Consider the following 22,421-nt stretch of genomic DNA (forward strand, 5'->3'; position numbering starts at 1 on the left):
ATTTAGTCAGTGCGCTACACTTGACAACAGCCCGCTAATCACTGAACTACCACTTATCGGTAGTTAAATACTAACTTTTTAAATTTCGAACAACCATTCTAGATTTGCTAAAATCATACTTCTATTAACGGACGGTGGTTTGCACTCATGTAGGAAACAATGCAAATTTTCATACCCCAAAGAGGCAGTAAAGCCCTGACAGGTATAGCACGGTCAAAGGGAGACCAGGGAGGTAATATTTGATGCAAATCTGAGGCAACTGAGTGCACTAATTTAAATATTTTACATGTGTAAATAAATCTTGGAATGACCTCAATTTTAAACATAATAGTTTTTTCTTGACTCCATCATTTCTCTGGTTGCCAGCTGAAAGGTTGATACTTAGAATTAAACCTGAGTAAGCACATAGTACTTGGCAAAGCATCAGCAAAAATTCTTCAGAATCTAACACAAACCAGTCTAATGTTCTTGTGATTGCAAAGCAAATATAAAACTTTCAACATTTAAATGTATAAAAATAAACTATTACAACTGAGTAGTTATAGATTTATTAAGAATATATAAAACATTTACATATGTCGGATAAATCAATCTATACAGAGCAGTATATAAAAAAAGTTGACGCACTCATCAATACAGACCAGTATACTGTATATAACAGGTTAACAGACTAATCAAACATTGTTCATGAAACCCCATCAACAATATTGTACATTCCTGTGACTGTATTTCACTAATACTAACAACATTACTCTGTTGCAAATGCACTGGCTCTTAACTTAGCTATTTTAGTCTTGCTCATCACTTTCCCCTTCTTTTCTGCAAGAGCAACTTTTTTGGACACAGCTCTTGCCAATCGCTTCTTCTTCCTCTTCTTGTTAAAGCGTTGTGGATCAACAAGACGCTGCTGCTGTTCGTGTGCTTTCCTTTCCAGTCTCTTCTTTGAGAGACTAACCTGAGCCGCAGTAAAGTAACGGGTATAAAGTTCCACACCGACGTGATCTTTCACCAAATTCGCTACTTCTTGAGTACAGTTAATAAGCTTTTCAGAAAGTCTATCATCAGAAAGTTCCCTAGCGAGATGTTTTATGATATACGAAAGAAGGTTCGGGGACACAAGTTTCTCTCCCACAACAACAATCACTCCAGCGATTAAGTTCAACAGAGCCTCTCGCACAACAGTATAATCTTTTCCACTAACCATTAGCTCTTTGTAAGCTATATCTCCTACGTGGCGGATGACCCAAAGGGCACCGAGAACAAGAGGATCTTTATTTTCTTCAATATTTTCTCCTGCATCTTGAGTTTCCTTTATTGTGTTCTCAAAATTTACTTCATTCTCACCTTCATCAATAACTTTAGGTTTATTAAGTGACACTCGACAAGAGTTTCGAATTAAATAAATAAGATTTCTCACAACAGCCAAAGATAACTGCATCATTGTGGCAACTTCTGTTTCTGCCTGAGTTTGTAGAACTTCACATAAATCTAGCACAAGCGAACGGGCTTTATCTGTAGTGGAGCAGACAACAGGAACTTTAACACCCTCTACTGGATATGCAGCCAGCAACTGTCCAATCAGACTAGTTGAGCTCAAACGTATTTGAATGTGAGGATAGAATAGTAAAGACTGAATATTTACCCACATACTGTCATCAACATGCTCACTCCATTCTGAACTTGTTAAATATAGTGAGCCTAGTTTGGTCAACACTTCCATCAACAACACCAATGCATTATCAACTTCCTGAAGCTGACTGACAGCTGGTTCATTACACAGGACATCATCTTGGAGAGAAGATCCTTTCATTTGAGCACTGAACTTTGAAGGGTTCAAAAGTGAAACTATTTTGGGAGCAACCTCAGAAATCATGGTTTTGGGCAATTTCTTAATTGACACATCAAGGAATGCACTTAAAGACTTGCAACTTAACTGTATGGCCACAGCACATGATTCTATATTCTCATCATCATCATCACCGAGCAACTTTAAGCACAAATCAATCAAATAAGACTTCCTCTCTGATCTCTCAAATAAAGTCTTCAGAGACTTGTGAAGCAAAGTTCTGTTTTCTTTGCATTGCTCTTTAACAATCTGCTCTGATATCTTCAACCAAAAGTTTGTCTCTAGTTCCTTGGTGAAAATCTTCACAGGGAAATTAGTAATCACACCATTAATGAACATTTGTGCAGAAAGTCGACCATCTTCTATTGAGTAAGACACATTTCCCAAATAATAAAGGATTTCAGCTATTAGTTTCTTCTTTTTCATAGGATATGTAAGCAAGTAAGAGTAATAGGTTACTCGGGCTTGGTTGAGAGCATATTGACGAGTACATACAATGCTCATTTTCTTCACGGTCCCCATTAGTTCATGAAGCTCGGGAGCATCTATCTTCCTTGCTAAAACAGCTTGCAGGACAGCAAAAACCACTGTCTGATGACTACTATCATCCAAAGATTCCTGTACATACTGTAGTAATACACGCACTTGCTCAGAAGTCATGGTGTAAATTTGCACATTTTTAATGATGAATGCTAACGTCCTGAACGTCAACTGCAATAGTTCATAAACTTTTCCTCTTGCTAGTTCTGAGGAAGAAAATTTGTGCAAAATAACAAACATTTCACTGCTTACATCAGCCAGATGTTTCTTTAAGGACGGAAGTGGATACTTGACAAGAAGAGTGATACACTTCAATGCATGCATACTAATGTCAGGATGCTCAGATTTGAGACACTTTCCCATGACGCCTAAATATGGATCAAGCAATTTTAGATGCTCCTCATCCTGTGGATTAAACTTTTCTCTCCTTAATAAACTTGCAAGGAGTTTAAGAGCAAATTCAATAAAAACAAACGATGTAGTTTCAAAAGTTGTTTTGGGGACAAGTCTTGCTTTCTTTGGCTCGGGCTCAAGTAAATAGCAATCAGGGTGCTGAATTTTCTCCGTATTGCCTTCACTATTTGTCTTTTTACCATTACCAGTGAGAAGGCCTAGCTTTTCATTCAATATTCCATAAATGAAGACAGATTTTTGTGTAAGGGTAATGTTCTCATTCTTTTCAATACCAGATGCTATGTCGTCCATGCATTTGATTATCTTGTTAACTATTTTCCTATCTTGAGTTGAAGCAAGAACTTCCTTTAAAGGCATCAAAAGCTCCGCTAGGGCTTGCGCTGAAACAAATTCTGCTGTAAAATTCAGAATGGCATAACTCTTGTCATTTCTTGCTTCTTTCACTTTGGTAGTGATCTTTGCCACTTTCTTCTCTTCAGATTGCAGACCTAAGATATCTTCTTTGCATATTTCTATCATATCAACCAGACAAGAATCTATATCAGTCCCTCTCAATAATGGCCGAATCTGTGACAACACAGAATGAAGGGTAAATACAAGAACGTGTGTTTGGAATCCTCTGGTCAGAATGCTTCGTAAGTCACTAACCAGCCAGGGCAAGTATTTCCCACCCAATTCTGTCATGATTTTCACGAGCATATTGCGAGCTTCGTCTCGTATAGGTTGAGACTGGCTCTTCAAGAAAGTCATCATTTTCATGAGTATACTATTTACATTAGAATCGAGAACCTTTGGTGGAAGTTTTTTCATGAGCTTTATGAGAGCAAATGCCAATGGAATCCGCTTAATATCATCATCCTCAGGATATTTACCTTTGTTGACTTTGTGTTTTGAATCGGATCTAGTTCTCCCAACCAGAGTCTTCTTCAGTTGTGGGATTATGTTATTTACAAGAGCAAGGTAAATCTTCTGGGGTCTCGTAAGTAAATCTTCATCAGCCATCAAGGGAAGATCAGCATGTTCAAATTCTTTAAGGTCTGTTTTTCCTTCTATCACTTTCTCACCTTCCTTCCCACACATTTTCTTTGCAGCTTTAGCAACAGACTCTTCACTCTTAATCAAAGCACCTTCTTCTGACACTAATTTGTCACCACTTCCTATCCCCTCAATATTTTCCTTGATATTCTTACTTTCTTTCTCCAATATTACAACTTCTTCTACCTCTTCATGGAAACCATCAATCATGAACTCCAGTATTTTAACTAAAACCTTGAGATATTTTATATCTATTTTCTTAAACATACTCAAATATGCTTTCAACATTCTCATGTAAGAATGCCAGGGTAAAAGTAGAGCAAAAGCGCCAATACATCTAATTGCAGCTTGTACTAAATGGTCATCTTTTGCATAAGTATCGTTGAATAGGTAAACTTTCAAAGCTGGTAAAAGATATTCAGTGATAGTTTCTACTGAGAGAACAACAGACCCACTCTTCAATTTATCCGAGAGCCTCATCATTGCTCTTGAACGTCTGTGCCTCTGAATGTGCATCATGTTACTGAAAAAGTCGGCATCGTCGTCAACCTCGTCGGCAATTTTATGAAGGTCCTTTAGTTTATCATACAAAGAATGGCATTTATGAACAATTTTCTGGAGAACAAAGAATATGTCATTTCTTACTTCATCTTTCGGGTCTCTAAGTCCGTTTCTCACCAAGGACAACAATCGATCGATCAAAACCTGCTTCACTTCAGATGGCTGAGTTGGTTCCAACCTCACACACATATCAATAAACTGGTCTAAACAAAGGCGTGACATATCTCGCAATGAAGTGTCATGAACATGAAGTATTACATACATACAGTTATATACTAAAAACTGGCAATAATCAATGGAAATATTTTCAGCACTTTTACAGTAATCACTCAACTGTCTATAGCCATCCAACCTTCGATCATAGTCTACTACATCGACGAACTTTGGATTCCATGAATTGAGATTAGCGGCCAAGTCTGCAATCTCCTTATACTCAGAATTTACAGAAGCAATGGCAGCTATTGCTTTGCACAACGCATCGCGCGATGCTCGGTCCACTAAGCAACCAAACTGTGAGACTAATGGACGTAAAAATTGCTTACTGTTATCAATGACAGGCAACAGATAAGAACATGTTGTGAGCAACTGTGCTACAATTTCAGCTTTCTTGACATGCTTATTTACAATAAGTGGAATTGTAAGTGTCAAAAGTTCCTCACTTATGTTTTTATCAGTAACCCATTCTGTTAGACTGCTAAGAATTGTCAAGTCCCTCTGGGAAACTTTAATGCCTTTGCTTAAATTGGTTACTAATATTTTCATGCTTTGCAGCAACCCACTCAAGTGAGGCACAAGAAGGGCAGAGCCATAATTCTGTTGAGTGAGACCATCTCTTGATATAAGCCTTTTCACCTCTACTACAGGAGTACATACAATTAAAGGAAGGGCTTCACCTTTTTCATTCAAGGTACTTTCCTCGTGGTCTTTCAGAGTGAGAAGCTTCTCAACCATGCCAAATACAACAGTCCTTACCTTACTACTACATTTCTCACTAGACACAAGTTTTACAATGTAAGTTAGCGGTGTTAGGGTATCATCTTCCTTGTGAACCTTGGCTAGTAATGGAAAATATCTTGGAATTTCAGCCCAGCACTCAAACAGATTCAAGAGTGGAACAGGGGATAGGAGGCCCTCATCTGGTAAACGCTTCAAATTAGGCCAAACCATAGTTTCAAACACAGCATCAATTTCTTCCATTTGCCACTTGTAATCTTCAAGAAGTGCAAAGTAGTTAACAATTTGTTTCTGAGCCTGTTGTCTAATATGCTTCAGGAAAGATACATGGCGTTTCTTTATTTCAGAACGTCGTTCAAGAATCAAAGAGGACAAATTTGCTATGTAGATAATAACTTTTAAAAGCAAAGATTTTTTTATGGTCATTCTGTTTGCAATTCTTTCAATGATGTTTTCCATAGTGGTGAGTGCTCCTTGAAGTCTATTAAGTGGCACAACATTCTTGAGGTCTAGACCGTCTCTACTTCGGTTAACAATATCTAAAGCTGTTCCATCAATATGACCAAGTATTACATCAAACGCCAAGTCAAGGAATGTCTGAAACTCTTCCTCACTAGCGCCAGCCAAAAATCGGAGAATTACAGCTTTGCGGACACTGGTCCTTCCTTTGCCTGCGCTGTTAGAGCCTGTTTTGAAGTGCATTTTTCCATACAATACCCTCATTAGATATGGCATGAAGTCTTTTCTATGTTCATCATCTAGTGTCTTCTCTGATCCATCTATTGAAAAAAGCGTTAAAGAATTCTTGAATGTCTTGTCTTCTAGCAACTTGTACATGTGATCCTTGTATGGAGTTAAAAAAGAATGATTATAACCCAACAGGCAATCAAAGGATAGTTTTTGAAGTGCAGGAGAAGGATGTGTTAATAGTTCAAGGTACATAGATTCCAGTTTTTTGGATTGAGTAAGCATCCTTGGGTTATGAAATCTAGAGAAAAGCGTAAGTTGTTCACAGAGTGACTTGACCGAAGCTCTTTTCGGATACTCTGCAGTGTCTTCATCTCCCTCCAGTTCTTCTAACTGGCTCCCTATTTCTTTTCCTTCCTCAGCTTGCTCTGACACATCGTCACCTTCATTATTCACACATTCCTGTTGTCTTTGCTGTAAGGTGATGTCTTGAGTTGGTGCTACGGTAAAATCTACAGGGAAAAATTCTTTCTCTAAAAAATCAAAGAACAATGGTACTAAATCCCTGTTTTTATTTTCACAAATATCTGGGAACTTGTCCATTGCTCTCCACAGCAAGTCACGGAAATTTAAATGATTTGGTTTTGGCTGTAATTTTGAGTAACCTGAATGCAGAGTTAATTTACAATCAACATCATATATGACACTAGAGGATAGGTGAAGATCTTGCTCAGGGTCTACCTGTTTTCTAAGTAAAACTTCATGCGTTGTGTGAGAGGCTATTTTTAACTTGGAAAACCAAAGGGGCCAAAATACATCATGTGGCATGGAATAAGCAAACCCCGATATTGTCTTCAGAACTGGGTTCCAAAGATCTTTGTAATTTGTATATAACTGTCCAATCAAAAACAACAACGGAGCCTCATTATAGTCTCCCGATATTGGAATATGCGGTTTGAGGTGGTCAGCATCTACCATAGTGATGAATCGAAGGCGATCCCTAAACTCAAATGGGGTAATAGGTACAGATTCAGCTTTTAGCAAGATTTGGAAAACGCTTTCAACATGATCGCCATTTTCTAGGGGAATTAAATTTATGGGAAACAATGAAAATATATGAAGAATCAAAAAACGAATTTGGGGATTGGACGATGCTAGTGCTGGAGCCAGAAATTTATAAATTTCTCTCAAATATTCTTCATTTATGATGTTTTTTTGATTCTCAGAGGATGCAACAGTAAAATGAATATCAACTGCTCTTAGAATATGAACATTTTCTCTATAATGGTGCCTCTTCTTCAACAGTTCAATAAGCTTCAGCTGACATAAACTTGCAAGAAAATTCTCCTTTGATAGTGTATGGGACATTACTTCTACCACCAAACTGATCAGAAATAAAACTTGTCTCGCAACCAGAGGAATATCCGACTTTATATTCATATCAAAAGAAAGTTCTGGAATTGGTACTTCAGACTTCTTTTTCTTTTTCAAAGGCTTAACAGTGTCAACCACTTTCTGTGCTTCATCTTTTAACATTGCCATGGCATTGCCCAAAATCTTAGACAAATATGGAGTTAATGTATGGTAGTTCATATTCATAATATGGGGCAAGCATAGTAGGCACAAAGACAAATCCTCTAGGTTTGACAGGTCTTCAGAAAAACCTTTCTTTATTTCCCTCTCAATATACTGACCAATATGAGACCCTTCACTTGAACCAGGCGCAGTAAAGTTTAATGCATAAGGACTCCAAGTACTCAATTCCAGACCAGTTGCACAGGGAGGTCGTTTTTGAACAGTTATGTCGGCAATTAGCTCTACGATATTCCTAGATACGCCTGGATCTTCATTCTTGCCTATCATACAATCTAGACAGGGTAAAAGTAAAGGAAGTATTTCTTCATCAAACCTTTCTAGTTCAAGAACTTGCTTAACAAAACTAAATTTAACGGCAGGAGAGTAATTGCATGACAGAAATGAAATAATAATTCTCTTGAAATCAGAATGAGAAAGTCTGTCTTCTGGTATTGTCAGCAATGTTGCCAGAATTTCTGTCATTGTATATCCCACAGTGTCTGGTAAGGAGAATTCAAGCACAAGTACACAATTAGCCACACTGTCATTTACATCTGTTATCAATGCTCCTTGTTTATGGGATAAAAAGACATTAAGAACCTGTAAAACACAGTTTAAGTGATGATGAGTATTGGCATCATTCTGAGAAATCAACCTCTTAATAAAATCCCAAAAGGTTGGCCACACAAGAGCATTATCTTCTTTCCACAAAGTTTGCCACGGGACACTATTGTCTGAATGAATTGTTATATATTTAGCCACAAGAGACATCGCAAATTTGACCGTTTCCAGGGCTGGCTCTTGAGGCACTTCATCGCTGCCACTTAAAGCTTCCAACAATTTACTTAATATTTTTGGAGTACAGCTATGAAGTCTGTGGATAACATCTGATTTCATCATGGAGGCAAAAACACGGCCCAAACCTTGTATCTGGGATTCATCTTTCTTGAGTTTTTTAAGGGATACAGAAATGAACTGGTTTTTCTTGGGAATCTTACGAACCAACACTCCAAGACTCTGAGCAGCAAGCTCATTAATGTACCAAGGATATGACTTAGAGAGGAGACGACAGAAGTTGTGCACATGGTACAAAGTGTAAAAATCATCGTAAAGATACTTCTGTAAAACAACAAATAATGATACAATACACAAAAATACTGTTTCAATCACCTCTGGTTCCTTAATAGATAAATGTGCAATGAGTTTTGGCAATATGTTATAGAAATGATTATTGTAAAACTCTTGAGGAAGGTCATTAGCAAAGGCTACCAAAATATCACATAAAGGCTGAAGAGCTGATGTTTCCGGTATGCTGATGTGTGTTGATATACAGTTAACAATGTGGTTCTCAAGAAGTACCAGCTGACTAGTTGTCCGTACTTCATTTCCCAGTTCACGCAAAAATGCCTGAAATTAACAAAGAATGCACCATGAGGACATAAACCAGTCTAGATTTTTGTAAATAGTGACACTCCACAAAAAAACTTACATATCTAACATGGGCTGTAAATGCCACAAATAAAAGTGGATCATTCCAATTTGATAAAACTATAGGAAACATTTACTGAGTGATGGTGAGGTACACCAAAATAGAGTTCCCCTTTCTTACACAAGCCAAAAATGGTTCCTTTAAAACCTCTCCTCCACTTCAGCAGAAAATATTTAAGATGGCATATGTGGAAGCCTTAACACAATCTAAATAATAAAATTTATTATTTCTACACTTACCTGATCTTCATATAATGCTTTGGTCTTGAAGCTGACTCAATACTGTATGAACATAAACACCCCAAAAAGGCATGCATAAGAACATCAAGTGAGTATTGCAATAGAAAATAGGTAGGGTTGGGTATATAAAAGTTGCTTTTGGATAAAGGACGACATGACAAATTCGGAGATAATTTGTATTTTTCCTAACCATACAAACCTTAGCCATTTACATTGGGATTACTTTTAACGTAGCTGAAATGACGAGCCAATAGTTTTTAACGAGGGTTAACTACCCCCGTGCTAGTTAGCGGGGGTAGGGGAAGGGATAGCTTGCTACCCCTCCCCCCCCCCACACACCGGTGATTTGCTTCACTTCACTTAGAGGTAGGACTTGACTAAGGGGCCAGGGCTGGCGGGCAAATATGTGTAAATAGCTGAGGTTTGTATGGTTAGGAAAAATACAAATTATCTCCGAATTTGTCATTTGTTCCGTAACCGAAATAAAAAACCAAGCTATTTACATTGGGTGACTTACCCCTTAGGAAGGGTCGAAAGTTCCCAGCCTTACTGACTTCGGCTTTGCCCGGGGACTCCGTCCCTCAGTGAGTAGCACTTGAGAGAAGGAGCCCCTGCACCTCACAAGTTCCTTACTTCGCTAGGAACGAGTGGCCTACATAAGTTGTGTGTGGAGGAAAAGTGTGACTCATCCTATGAAGTTGACCTTGAGACCTTTAGATAGGAATCTAGGATAGGACTTTCCCAATACCACCTCGTCAAGGTATAGGGGACACAACAGTATTAAGCTTAATACTAGGAGTACAAGGAAGCATGGGTTACCTGCAGAGGTCGAGGTCAGCTATGCGAGGACCAGGATGCTGTTTCCCCAAGAGAGGGGAGAATGAAGAAAGAAGTAAGGGTCAGACATACTCTTTCATTCACGCAGACTAAAACCGGGTAACAACGCCCTCAACCTACTGCTACTTGTCCATAAAGGAGCCTGAGGTTAGACCAGCTGTTGTGCAGCCACCACAGGGCCGATAGAAAACGTATCGAGGCTCCTGTGGGTCACGTCCTGCAGGTAGTGGGCTGTGAAGGTCGTCTGACGCTTCCAGACCCCAGATTGAAGCACCTGCGTCACAGAGAAGTTTCTCTTGAAGGCCAGGGACATAGCAACACCCCTGACATCGTGTGCCCTAGGGCGACGTGACGGAGGAGGGTCTGGATTCAAGGCGTGGTGGATAACCCTTCGAATCCAAGCCAAGATGGTGTTCCTGGTGACCCTCCTCTACGTTCTGCCTGTGCTTACAAATAATGCTCGCACTTGAGGACGGACTGCAGCTGTTCTCTTCAAGTAGTACCTCAGACACCTCACTGGACATAGTAGCAGCTGGTCTGGGTCGCTTGTTACAGAACGGAGACTCGCGATCCTGAAAGAGTCGAACCGAGGATCCGGCACTCCAGGATTCTGAGTCTTGGCAACAAACTCAGGGACGAACCTGAACGTTACCTCCCCCCATCCCCTTGAATGGACGATGTCGTGCGAGAGACCATGAAGTTCACTAACTCGCTTGGCCGAAGCCAAAGCGAGCAGGAAAGCCGTCTTCCAAGACAGGTGGCGATCGGAGGCCTGGCGTAATGGTTCGAAGGGAGGTCTCTTAAGAGCCCTGAGAACCCGAACCACGTTCTAAGGAGGAGGTCTCACTTCCGACTGGGGGCAGGTAAGCTCATAGCTACGTATGAGTAGAGAGAGCTCTACCGAGGAAGAAATGTCCACGCCTTTCACCCTGAAAGCCAAGGTTAAGGCTGAGCGATAGCCTTTCACTGCTGAGACAGAAAGGCGCATTTCCTCCCGCAGATATACGAGGAAGTCAGCTATTGCTGGAATAGTGGCATCGAGTGGAGAGATACCCCTCCCACGACACCAACCACAAAAGACTCTCCACTTCGCCTGGTAGACTCCCTCAGAGGACTTTCGCAGGTGCCGAGACATTCTCTCCGCAACCTGTTGCGAAAAGCCTCTCTTCGTGAGGAGACGCTGGATAGTCTCCAGGCGTGAAGCCGAAGCGAGGCCATGGCCTTGTGAGGGACGTTGGAGTGGGGTTGTCTGGGAAGCTCGTGTCGTGGAGGAAGTTCCCTCGGGAGCTCCGTCAGGAGCTGCAGAAGGTCCGGGAACCATTCCGCGTGATGCCATAGCGGAGCTACCAGAGTCATCGAACAGTTGACCGATAGTCTGGTCCTGTTGAGCACCCTTCTCATCAGACAGAACGGTGGGAAGGCGTACACGTCGATGTTGTCCCACCGTTGCTGGAAAGCATCTTGCCAGAGAGCCTTGGGGTCCGGGACTGGGGAGCAGTATAGAGGCAGCTTGAAATTCAATGCTGTCGCGAACAGGTCCACGGTCGGGGAACCCCACAAAGTCAAGACTTTGTTGGCTATCTGAGGATCCAAAGACCACTCAGTACTCACTATCTGCGAGGCCCTGCTCAGACTGTCAGCGAGCACATTCCTCTTGCCAGGAATGAAGCGAACTGATAGTGTTATCGAGTGGACTTCGGTCCACCTCAGAATCTCTACTGCAAGATGGGATAGCTGCTGCGAAAAAGTGCCTCCCTGCTTGTTGATATAAGCCACTACCGTGGTGTTGTCGCTCATCACCACCACGGAATGACCCGCTAGGGTCCGTTGTAACTGTTGAAGAGCCAGAAAGACGGCCTTCAACTCCAGCAGGTTGATGTGCAGGCACTTTTCCGATTCTGACCAAAGGCCTGAGGTCCTCTGGTTCAGAACGTGCGACCCCCACCCTTCTTTTGACGTGTCCGAAAACAGTGTCAATTCCGGGGGGAGGACGAGAAGACTCACTCCCTTTCGCAGGTTCTCGTCGACCAGCCACCACCGCAGATCCGTCCGTTCCAAAGATCCTATCGGGACCTGAACGTCCAGGGAATCGGATCCTTGATTCCACCGGGACTTGAGCCGCCACTGTAAGGATCTCATCCTGAGGCGGCCGTTTGGAACCAGACGAGCCAGGGAGGACAGGTGACCTAAGAGACGCAACCACGATTGGGCGGGAAGCTCTTCTCGCCTGAGGAAGGGTTCCGCCACCCTCCTCAGCCTTGCTATCCTGTCGTCTGATGGAAAGGCTTTGTGGAGAGAGGACTTCTCGAGGTTTACCACGATCCCCAGATCCTGGCAAAGACCTAGAAGCCTGTCTCGGTGCCGAAGAAGGGTTGACTCCGAGTCTGCTAGGATCAGCCAGTCGTCCAGATAACGAAGGAGACGGATGCCGTTCCTGTGCGCCCAAGATGAAATCAGGGTGAACACTCTGGTGAACACCTGAGGTGCTGTGGAGAGACCGAAACACAGCACCTTGAACTGGTAGATCTTGTCGCCTAGGCAGAATCTGAAGTACTTCCTGGAAGACGGATGGATTGGGATCTGGAAGTACGCGTCCTTTAGATCCAGTGTGCACATGAAGTCTTGTGGTCTCACCGCAAGTCTGACCGTGTCCGCTGTCTCCATGCTGAACCGGGTTTGCTTGACAAACCCGTTCAGAGCCGAGAGGTCGATGACAGGTCTCCAGCCTCCAGACGCCTTCTTTACAAGAAAGAGTCGACTGAAGAAGCCTGGGGAGCTGTCGACGACCTCCTGGAAAGCATCCTTCTTGAGCATGGTCTCGACTTCTGCCCGAAGGGCCAGCCCCTTTGCCGATCCCGTGGCATAGGAGCTCAACGACACTGGATTCGCTGTCAGGGGAGGTTGAGATGTTATGAACAGGACGCGATAGCCTTGGCCGATCACTGAAACCGTCCAAGCATCGGCCCCGAGTTGCTGCCACCTGTGCACGCAACGTTGAAGGCATCCCCCCACAGGTGGACACGCGGGGGGACTGCCACTCCTAGTGTTTGCGGCGGCGGCCGCTCCCTCTAAGAGTTTTGCCTCCCCTGGAGGACTTACTGCCCCTCTTGACCTTGGCTGGAAAGGGCTGGGGCTTAGACACCACTTTCTTAGCTCCCGGTGCCTGCTTTGGTGCCTTATGAGGCTGCTGCTGCAGAGCTGGAGGCTTATAGGGCCGAGCTGTAAGGGCCCTATGGAGGAGGGAGTCCGTGCTAGATTTCCTCCACCTCTCAGCCGTTCGCTCCATATCCTGTGGCTCCAACAGATTCTCCCCAAGGAGGGAAGCATGTCTGAGCCTACAGACATCCACAGCGGGGACCTTCGGGTGGAACCTCTCGGTCACCGCATCGCGCCGCTTCAACACCGAGTTGGCCCACAGGGTGGTGACCTGGTGCGCCAGGAACTCGATGGAGCGGGTGCCCGAGAGTAAGAAGGTCTCCATGGCCTTCCTATTGGTCTCCTTAGACAAGTCCTCGGAGCGCAATAGGATGCCCAGAGTTCCTAGCCATATATCCAGCCATGAAGTGGCCTGCATGGCGCACTTCGCGACCTTCTCATGGCTCAGGATCTCCGACGCCGAGAACAACACCTGTCGGGCGGAGAGCTTCTCAAGAGGAACTCCCTTAGCCAGCTCTTCTACGGAGTGATGGAGAGGAAGAGCGAGACTAGACTCACCCAAGATCTCAAAATACCTTCACTGCTGGAGACGAGGAGGTGGGATGAGTTTGTTCCCGGCAGAGGAACGACTGGAGTAGGCAAGAATCGCGAGTTGGGCATTGGCCCTGGCTCTGGCACTCTTCAATCTCGAGACCAGGGCAGAGCCGCACTGGTCTTAGGGGCCTTCTGAACATCGAACACTTGGTCCAGGACCGTGTCCTCGCCTTCTCGGGGGACGATCACAGGATCCATGAACCCGTTGAGTTACCTCATCAGGCTCAGGACCTGGCAGAAGGCATGTTCAGATTCCTGCTGGTCTCCTCCTTGCGGGCTGGCAGCTAAGTCTCCCGTCCCCGGAATCTCTTCCTGGGGCGAAGCGTGGACGTTCTCCCGGGGAGCAGCGGGTTCCTGGCGAATCCTTGAAGACGATTTCGGGATGGTCTTGGAGTACTTGGGTTCCCTCCTGGGAGGGATACAGGATCCCAACAAAGAGGTTCGGAGAGCCCCTTCTGCGCGAGACGATTCTCCTCCATGAAGAGAAGGCTCCCCCCTTGGTGCCGAGGGGGAGACTATCACCTCACTGGACTCAACCGAGGACGGAAAAGCCTCGTCCACGGGAGAAGGAGAAAACGCCTGCGAAGGGGATGGGGCCTTCCCGACAGACCTCTTAGGAACCAACTTCTCCCTGGGGGAAGTCATCACGAAGTCCACTCCTCTCTTTCTCTTCAGCGGAGGTGAGGCAGTCGTTGGCTTGTTCCCCTGATCGGCGAGTGCTGGCTGAACGAATGCGTTGGCGCGTAGGCGAGGGAACGCGTTGTCGCGTTGGCGAGCGAGAATGCTCCGAAGATCGCTGGCGACGTTGGTCAGAAGACCTGTAGCGCGTGGGAGAGCGATTGCGAGCAGGCGATCGGTGGTGCGCTGGTGAACGCTGGCGCGCAGGCGAGCGATGGCGCGTTGGCGCATGGTGACACGTTGGCGAGCGATAGCGCGTAGATCGCGCAGGCGAACGACCGCGCGAGGGCGAGCTAACAGAGGGCGACCCATGTCCTTCCAGATCTTCTGGGCGACGGCACGTTGGAGAACGCTTGCGCGCAGGCGATAGGTCACGCGGGCGGTCTGGAGATCGCCGATGTCCAGGTGATCGCTGACGAGCAGGAGAACGCTGACGAGCAGGTGATTGTTGAATCGTCTGTGATCGCTGGCGAGCAAGAGAGCGACGCGTGGAATCCTGTGAGGGAACAGTCGGCGTGGGGCGCAAAGGAGAACGTTCACGAACAGGAACAGGAAGCGCGTGGGCGTACGTGTGTTTTAGAAACACGCGCCGGAGAACGCGAGCGATGTTGTGCAGGAACAAGCTGAGGATCGCGAGGGCGCTCAGGAGACTGATGGCGCGCAGGGCGCACAACAGGAACTGCAGGATATTCGGAGACCACAGGGGAGCGCTGGCAAGCAGTGGGGCGATGGTCCTCAGAAGAGCGCTGACGAACAGGAGAGCGCTGACGAACAGGAGAGCGCTGACGAGCAGGAGAGCGCCTGTGCGCTAACACTGCAGAAGGGCGAGCAGGGGAACGCTGGCGGTTGGCCGCTCATCGGGAACAACAGGTTGAAGGATGTCCTCAGGAGAGCGCTGGCGAGAAGAGGGGCGATCATCAGGAGAGCGGTGGCGAACAGGAGAGCGCTGACGAGCAGGAGAGCGCCTGTGCGCTAACACTGCACGCATAAGGGAAGAATCCCTTTGCCCCGAAGGGACCGTTGCCCGTCGGGTGACGAGGTCAGGTTACTGAACATCTGCCCCAGAAGTTGAAGGTCTGGAAGGCGTAGGAGACCGATCCCCAGAGAGGTCTAAGGAAGCTGGAGCTGCAGGCTTTTTACGGCGAGGAGAGTCCCCTTTGGAGGAAGAAGGAGAAGATCCAAAAAGGCGCCTCTTAGCACCCTTAAAAGGAGACGGGAGGCCCTTGCGACGCAGCAGACGGTGAGCCTTACGGCAAAGGCGGCCACGAGGAAGATCGTCAGGACCATCAGTCCTCCAAAGGGGAGTCTCAGTCCAAGCACTCCCCTTAGAGGGAAGCTGGACAGCAGAAGAGCCCGTAGGACTCCCTTCCCCCTTCGAAGGATGTACGGAAGGGGGAGGAGAGCCGTCAGCACCAACATCCACAACTGCACCTGCAGAGGATTGACCCGCCCCATCGGAAGCCTCTGTCACCACGACGTCGACGATAGACAGAGGATCTACCTCTGCTATCACCGGCGACTGCTTAACGGCGGCCCCCAACTGGACAAGGTCAATCAGGGCTACCCTGGAGGGCAGGCCCTTAAGCCCCAGGGAAGCCCAAATCTGAAAAAGATCATCGTTAGACAAAGATTCATCAATAACCTCCCCCGGAGGAGGAGGAGGAACCGTCCCGCTATGGGAGGCGACGCCCTCTCCCCCAACCCAAGGTCGGGAAACAGAACTAGGGCCTGCGCTCCCACTCGGCCGACTCTCCTTAGGAGCCGAACGAGGGGGAGCTTCGGAGGAGGTTTGGGCGGCGAAAGAAGAGTCCCGAGAACCTTCCTCCTTCAAGGCAACCCCGGAAGGAGAACGGTCTCTCTTGAACTTCTTCTTACGCCGGCGGCCAAACCTCTCCCACTGGGAGGCAGACCACTCCCTGCACTCACTACACTTATTTTCCTGATCACACCGTCGGCCTCAACACTGCGGGCAAAGAGTGTGAGGATCAGTGTCCACGGCCGACATAAAAGTACCACAAGGGCGGCCGGCAATTCCAGGGCACGTACGCATAGTAACAATAAAGGTGGTCAACTTCTAACACACACACACAAACTGAAAGAAAAAGCAGAAAAAGATTAAAGGCTGTCAACGAGGATGATGGACAGACACGTCTGTTCATCGCCGGAGCCAAAAGTGAAGTGAAGCAAATCCCCGGTGTGTGGGGGGGAGGGGTAGCAAGCTATCCCTTCCCCTAACCCCGCTAACTAGCGCGGGGGTAGTTAACTCTCGTTAAGAACTATTGGCTCGTCATTTCAGCTACGCTAAAAGGTAAACCCAATGTAAATAGCGTGGTTTGTATTTCGGTTACGGAACAAACACCTATTTGGAAGTTCAGATACGACCGCCCTTTAGACGTCAGATATACGGCAAGTCTCTCTTAGGCTTTGATACCTCTGCTCTCAGATCTCTCTGATAATACAACTTTGATTTGTGCTGAATTGTTTTTAAGGATTTGAAGTGATAATACTACAAATTTTTAATACAATTTGTATTTTTCTTAGCTATACAAACCCGAGTCCTTCATATGGGTTTACTCCCGTGTTGAACCTGTACGATCAGAAAAAAAAAAAAAGAGTGCCTAACTGGCTACTATACTATATGCTACTAGGCAACGCCAATGTTAGTCAGCACTACGAGGTGCTGCAAGACAGACTTCACTCTGCCTGGTCAAAGACTTGGGGAGTGGATGAGACAGGGCCTTTGCATATTAAACTTATTATTATTTAAAGTTACTAAAATCATTGTTATTAAAGTTGAGTTTATTAAAATTCTTAAAATGATTAAATTCTTTAAATAGTTAAGAAAAATACAAATTGTACTAAAATTTTGTAGTTTATTCCTCTGCGGAAGCAAATTCCTGAGTCATTTATATCGGGGTCTTCTTTAGGTGGGAGGAAGTTCCTGTCAAGAGGAGGTCACCTTAAGTTCTATACCATTAATGAATGGACAGATAAAATAAATATAAGTATTTGACCGGCCGGCCGGCTCCTGTAGAGGCAGGGCCGAAGTGTCAGTTCCCTCTAAGTCATTAACGTAATTGGAGATGAAACACTGCCAAGAACGTGCATCAAGAGAATTACGTCAACATATGAAACATAATGGATACAAAAAAGTCTTCACCTGCATCAGGGTATGGTCAGCGAGAATACTCCCAGATCACAGATAGTGGCTGACTAATTCACTTTTTCTGATGCTTCCAACCCAGACATCAGAACCTTGAGGGGGGCTACATCAGCTGAGCTGGTGACCGCACAATCAACTTGGCCGGGAGAGTCATCATCAGAAAAGGATATAAAAAGGGCAAATTCTGGGGAGAACAATGCTAAAACCCTCAGAAATTATATAATTTCATTATATGCATGCATGGCAACCTAGACTTATATGTAGGTGTGGGGGAAAGGTGAGAACCTTTCACCATGGCTGCCTCAGTACGGGGGGAAACAGCAGTCTCAAGTACTATGTGGTGTTCTCGGGTGAGAACGAAGGAAGACTTTTGACACTTTTAATGAAGACATCTCCAAAAGTGAAAAGTCATCCTTTTGCTGGAACTTCTGACACAAAGAATAAATGTATAATCACAAAGGGATCTATACAGATCAAGTATCGCGTAATACAGCGGAAGAAGTCGTGATCGTATCTACAAAAATTTACCGTTTATGCAACAGCTACAAAATGGAAAGCTGAGGTTTGGAGCATAGGTTTATCATCGTTACTTCAAGGAAAAGCACTCTGTATATATGATCACCATACACCAGAAGAAGCTGCAGATTTAGAATCTGTGAAAAATGTTTTGTTAAAAAGATTTGAATGCATGGCACAAAAATTCTGAAGTAAGTTTGAAGCTGTAGGCTTTACAAAGGTGAAACTACTTAAAAATTTGCTGCCAATATGAAGTTGTTTAAACGTTGGTTGGAATTGGACGAGTGTGGAACTGCAGTAAGTAATTTAAGATTTATTGCTTTTGAACAATTCTATATGAAGAACCAAAAAGGAGGTATCCAAAAATACAATCTCATTCAGGTTAAGAGAGGTGATCTCCCAAACACTACTGTATCTTCAGCCTCCACAGAAAGATCACAAGTTGAAAATCATTACATGAGACAAATCAGAATCTCATTAGCATTCAGGAGGAATTTCTCTGTGATGCAAGTTCTCCAAGCAGGTGTGTGGAAGCGTCAAACAACCTTCACCACCAACTACCTATGGAATGTGACCCACAAGTCCCTGGGCCCTTTTACGCTAAGGCCTGGTGTAGCTGCTCTGAAGGTGGTATTAGCTACTTTGGTTCCTTTCACAGGACCAGTAACTGTGAGCTGAGGGCTGAGGTTACATATAAGACTGGGATGATAGTGAAGTTTGACGGGCCTCTCTTTTCTTTCAATCTTCCATTTTTTGGGGGTACAGCATGAGACCTCACCAGATGGACTTGATTTCCCAGTCAACCCAGGCTGCTTGTAGCTATCCCACTGCTCTAGAATACTCAATCATTGGCATGAATCAGTCAATTACATGACCCATGAAAACTCACAAACAAAGCAGACCACAGTCACAATACGTCTCCAGAACAATCCCAGGCACCACCATCAAACCGAGAGACAGAAACCACACTCAATACACTTATCTCTGTTGAGCGGATGTTTGTGCTTGACTGTCGGGTAAAAATGTGAATCAACTCAACCACCAGCCATTACCACATCACCTAAGAGATTCAATGGCTGTTAAATCTTGGGAGGGAAAATTCTCCTATTTAAAAGGACAAAAATTTGTATTTGTGTTGAAACAACTGGCCCTTTTTGTATGTTTCTGCACTATACTCGTAGCATCATTACAGGAAAAAAATTGTTGTACAATCATGTACTTACCTTAAATTCCTGAGTGACATTTAGCTCTCTAGCTTTACAAATTGCTTCATAAATAAAAGTTGTACTTTCGCCCTCAGTATTCTGGGGACGTTGCAACAGATATTTTCTGGCACTGATTCGCAATGCTCGCACCTTTTCACCAAAACCACGAAACACAAAGGTGTTGGTGGCTTTGTGAGACTGACGACTAGCTTTCCCTTTCATCTTGGTTGGACCTGAAAAATTTTTAGACTTCAAAAGAACGACATATTGTGTATTTATAGGTGTTTTGAATGTTTCTGATAATGATTTCTGGTGGAAATCCTTAGGTTTTGAGTTATGGTGGGTCGACTATGTTTTGGCAAGCGGAACATGTTTCCCCAAGCGCGTTAGCTCCATGGGCTTGTATTTCAGTGTTAATTATTAATTATACAAACTCAGAATTTGATGACCTCAGTTTCAATTACCCAGCGATTTCTGGGTATGGGTTTTAGAATGCACTAGCAATGTTTAATTGAATATGCTGATCAAAATTGTATGATGACCGCTGACTTTGAATAAGACAATGTAAGTGGGATCGCAGAGGGGCGCTAGCCCCCGTTGGGTATGTAGGTAAGAACACAATTTGTAGGTTAGGTTGGGAGGGGGGGGAGTTTAGGTTAGTTCGTATCCATTTTTAATGCACACTATAAGAACTGGCCACTGATATACAAAGGCTCCGGAGCCTTTGTATATCAGCAGCCAATTCCTCACACTGATTAAAAATGGAGATCAACTAACCTAAACTTACCACTTTCCCCCCCCCCAACCTAACCTATAGAGTGCTTTCAATGACGTCACTGGGAATCGCCGGCGGCCATGCTGGAGGGCATACAAAGCGAAAACATAGCGGCTGTTACAGCGAATATGGACAATGAGAGCGACTTTGTCAAACAATTGTCGGGTGATGATGAGCGTTTTTACAAGCAGAAACTCGATCTAATTGATGGCCTAGATCCATACCAGATGCAGAATTCATTCAGTCAAAATATTGAGGATTTTCCCAGTATTTCATACATTGACATGGTGAACTACTTGGTACTGTCGGCCAACCCAGAACATGAGTGGGCATACATTTCCATTGAATAATCTGCTTCCAGAATTTGTTGTTTTTCCCTTTAATGCTTTTAAGTCCAAAATTAGATAAACACTGGGCCGATGAAGAGAGTGTTAATAATTATAATGCTAATATTGATCATTTAGCCTAACCTTGTGTATTATAATTTTTTATTGTCAAAATGTATGTAAAAGTTTTGCATTATTATGTCAAATCTTTATCAGTTCATGCCTAACCATTGTATTTGTGTTTGGTTACAGATGCTATAATTTCTTATATACATATAAACATATGATGGACAAACTTTATTGTAATGCTCTTGGATGATCGTTTTGCCTCCTTGCAATTAAATGCGCAAGTTTAATTATTTTTTCGATGTTTCATATATAAGCTGAAGACCCCTTTGGGTTAAACCAGCTTTCAGATATTATATTATTTATAATCAATGTTTATTCATCACATAGGCCTGTATGTCTGCACAATTTAATACACAAATTAAAATAAATATAAATATACACTTAATTATATATAGGCATGAGCACCTTGGCGAAAGAGAGACCTAGGTAAGTAGCCTTTGTTAATATAGCCAATATGGGCGCTTTTAATTTTTGTTTTGTAAATCTGAGATGCCCCTTTTGATGTTTAAGAATTGAGATGCCCCTCCCCCACACACACTACACACTGAACTGACGATGATACTTTTGAAGTCACCTATGCGATCGGATATAGCATGTTTACACGGGAATAATGATACTTTTAGGGCCTAGCCGAGACTGACCTGATATGAAATGATCAGAACAGATACGTGCTTAGGGTAGTGAGGATTCACGTAAATCAGCCCGTGATATTCTAGTCAACCACAAGTCACGTCTGCACTTGGATAATTCCTCTGTATCTTTGTCCTGATTCTGAATAACTGCCGGTATGCAGTAGAAACTCTTGTCATCTCTTCGTCCTCGATTCCCACAGCCAGCAATAGCGCAAAAACTGGGCATTGTGTGAATGTGAATGTGATGAAATGGCTAAATATTCAGCAGTTCAACCATAGCTATTCAATGAACGCGTCTTTGTATGCCCTCCAAGATGGCGGACCGGAAGTTTGATGACGTGTATTGAAAGGACTCTATTAGCCGTGTCCTTACCTACTTACCTAACAGAGGGGGCCTAACTCCCCCCTGCAACCCCCATTAAACTGCCGTATTCTAAGTTTGACATAATAAGACATACAGGTGGCCGCCATCATACATACAACCCAAGGCTCCGAAATATCTAAAACGTTCAAAACACGAAAATATACATGAAAAAAATGTCAAATATTTTACAGGTAAAATTTTTAGAACACAATTTAAATTTAATATTTAAAAGATAAACAATATAATTTCTTACCTATTTTTACATTAACAAAGCATGTCCATGTGATGTCATCTCTCCCGTCTTTTCTGGTTCCAGTTAATCCACTGTATTATTCACACATTCGATATATACTATTATAAAATTCTAAATTATAGAATGACGATAATTATGATAAACAAGAAGAAATAAGATGAACAAAGACTATAATGTCATAGAAGCACAATGCAATAAAGTGCTCCACGAGTTTTAGCTTGTTTACCTTTATACATTAAGAAAAAAGTTATGCCTTTGTAACGGCTCTTTCATTTCTATTATTATTATTATTATTATTATTATTATTATTATTATTATTATTATTATTATTATTATTATTATTATCATTATTATTATTATTATTATTAGCTAAGCTACAACCCTAGTTGGAAAAGCAGGAGGCTGAAAGCCCAAAGGCTCCAACAGGGAAAAATAGCCTAGTGAGGAAAGGAA

The 22,421-nt window shown here is 43.8% G+C and overlaps 1 protein-coding gene across 1 annotated transcript; it reads right to left on the bottom strand.

Annotated features, from left to right (window-relative positions):
- Positions 1-532: 532 nt before the first annotated feature.
- LOC137649940 (small subunit processome component 20 homolog) lies at positions 533-22,206 on the bottom strand. The gene is made up of 3 exons (XM_068382900.1): positions 21,969-22,206; positions 19,508-19,722; positions 533-9,019 (listed from the first exon to the last, which is right to left on the bottom strand). Exons 2-3 carry the CDS (start codon positions 19,709-19,711, stop codon positions 749-751), a joined length of 8,475 nt encoding a protein of 2,824 aa, XP_068239001.1. The 5' UTR covers positions 19,712-19,722; positions 21,969-22,206; the 3' UTR covers positions 533-748.
- Positions 22,207-22,421: the final 215 nt, after the last annotated feature.

This window comes from Palaemon carinicauda, chromosome 11 (assembly GCF_036898095.1).
Source record: "Palaemon carinicauda isolate YSFRI2023 chromosome 11, ASM3689809v2, whole genome shotgun sequence".
In the NCBI taxonomy this organism is placed as follows: Eukaryota; Metazoa; Arthropoda; class Malacostraca; order Decapoda; family Palaemonidae; genus Palaemon; species Palaemon carinicauda.

Excerpts from the sequence above, each read along its gene's own strand:
- LOC137649940 (XM_068382900.1), bottom strand. The coding sequence starts at position 19,711 with ATGAAAGGGAAAGCTAGTCGTCAGTCTCACAAAGCCACCAACACCTTT. Across the intron at positions 9,020-19,507 it reads ATGTCACTCAGGAATTTAAG|GCATTTTTGCGTGAACTGGG; the intron begins GTAAGTACATGA and ends TGTTAATTTCAG.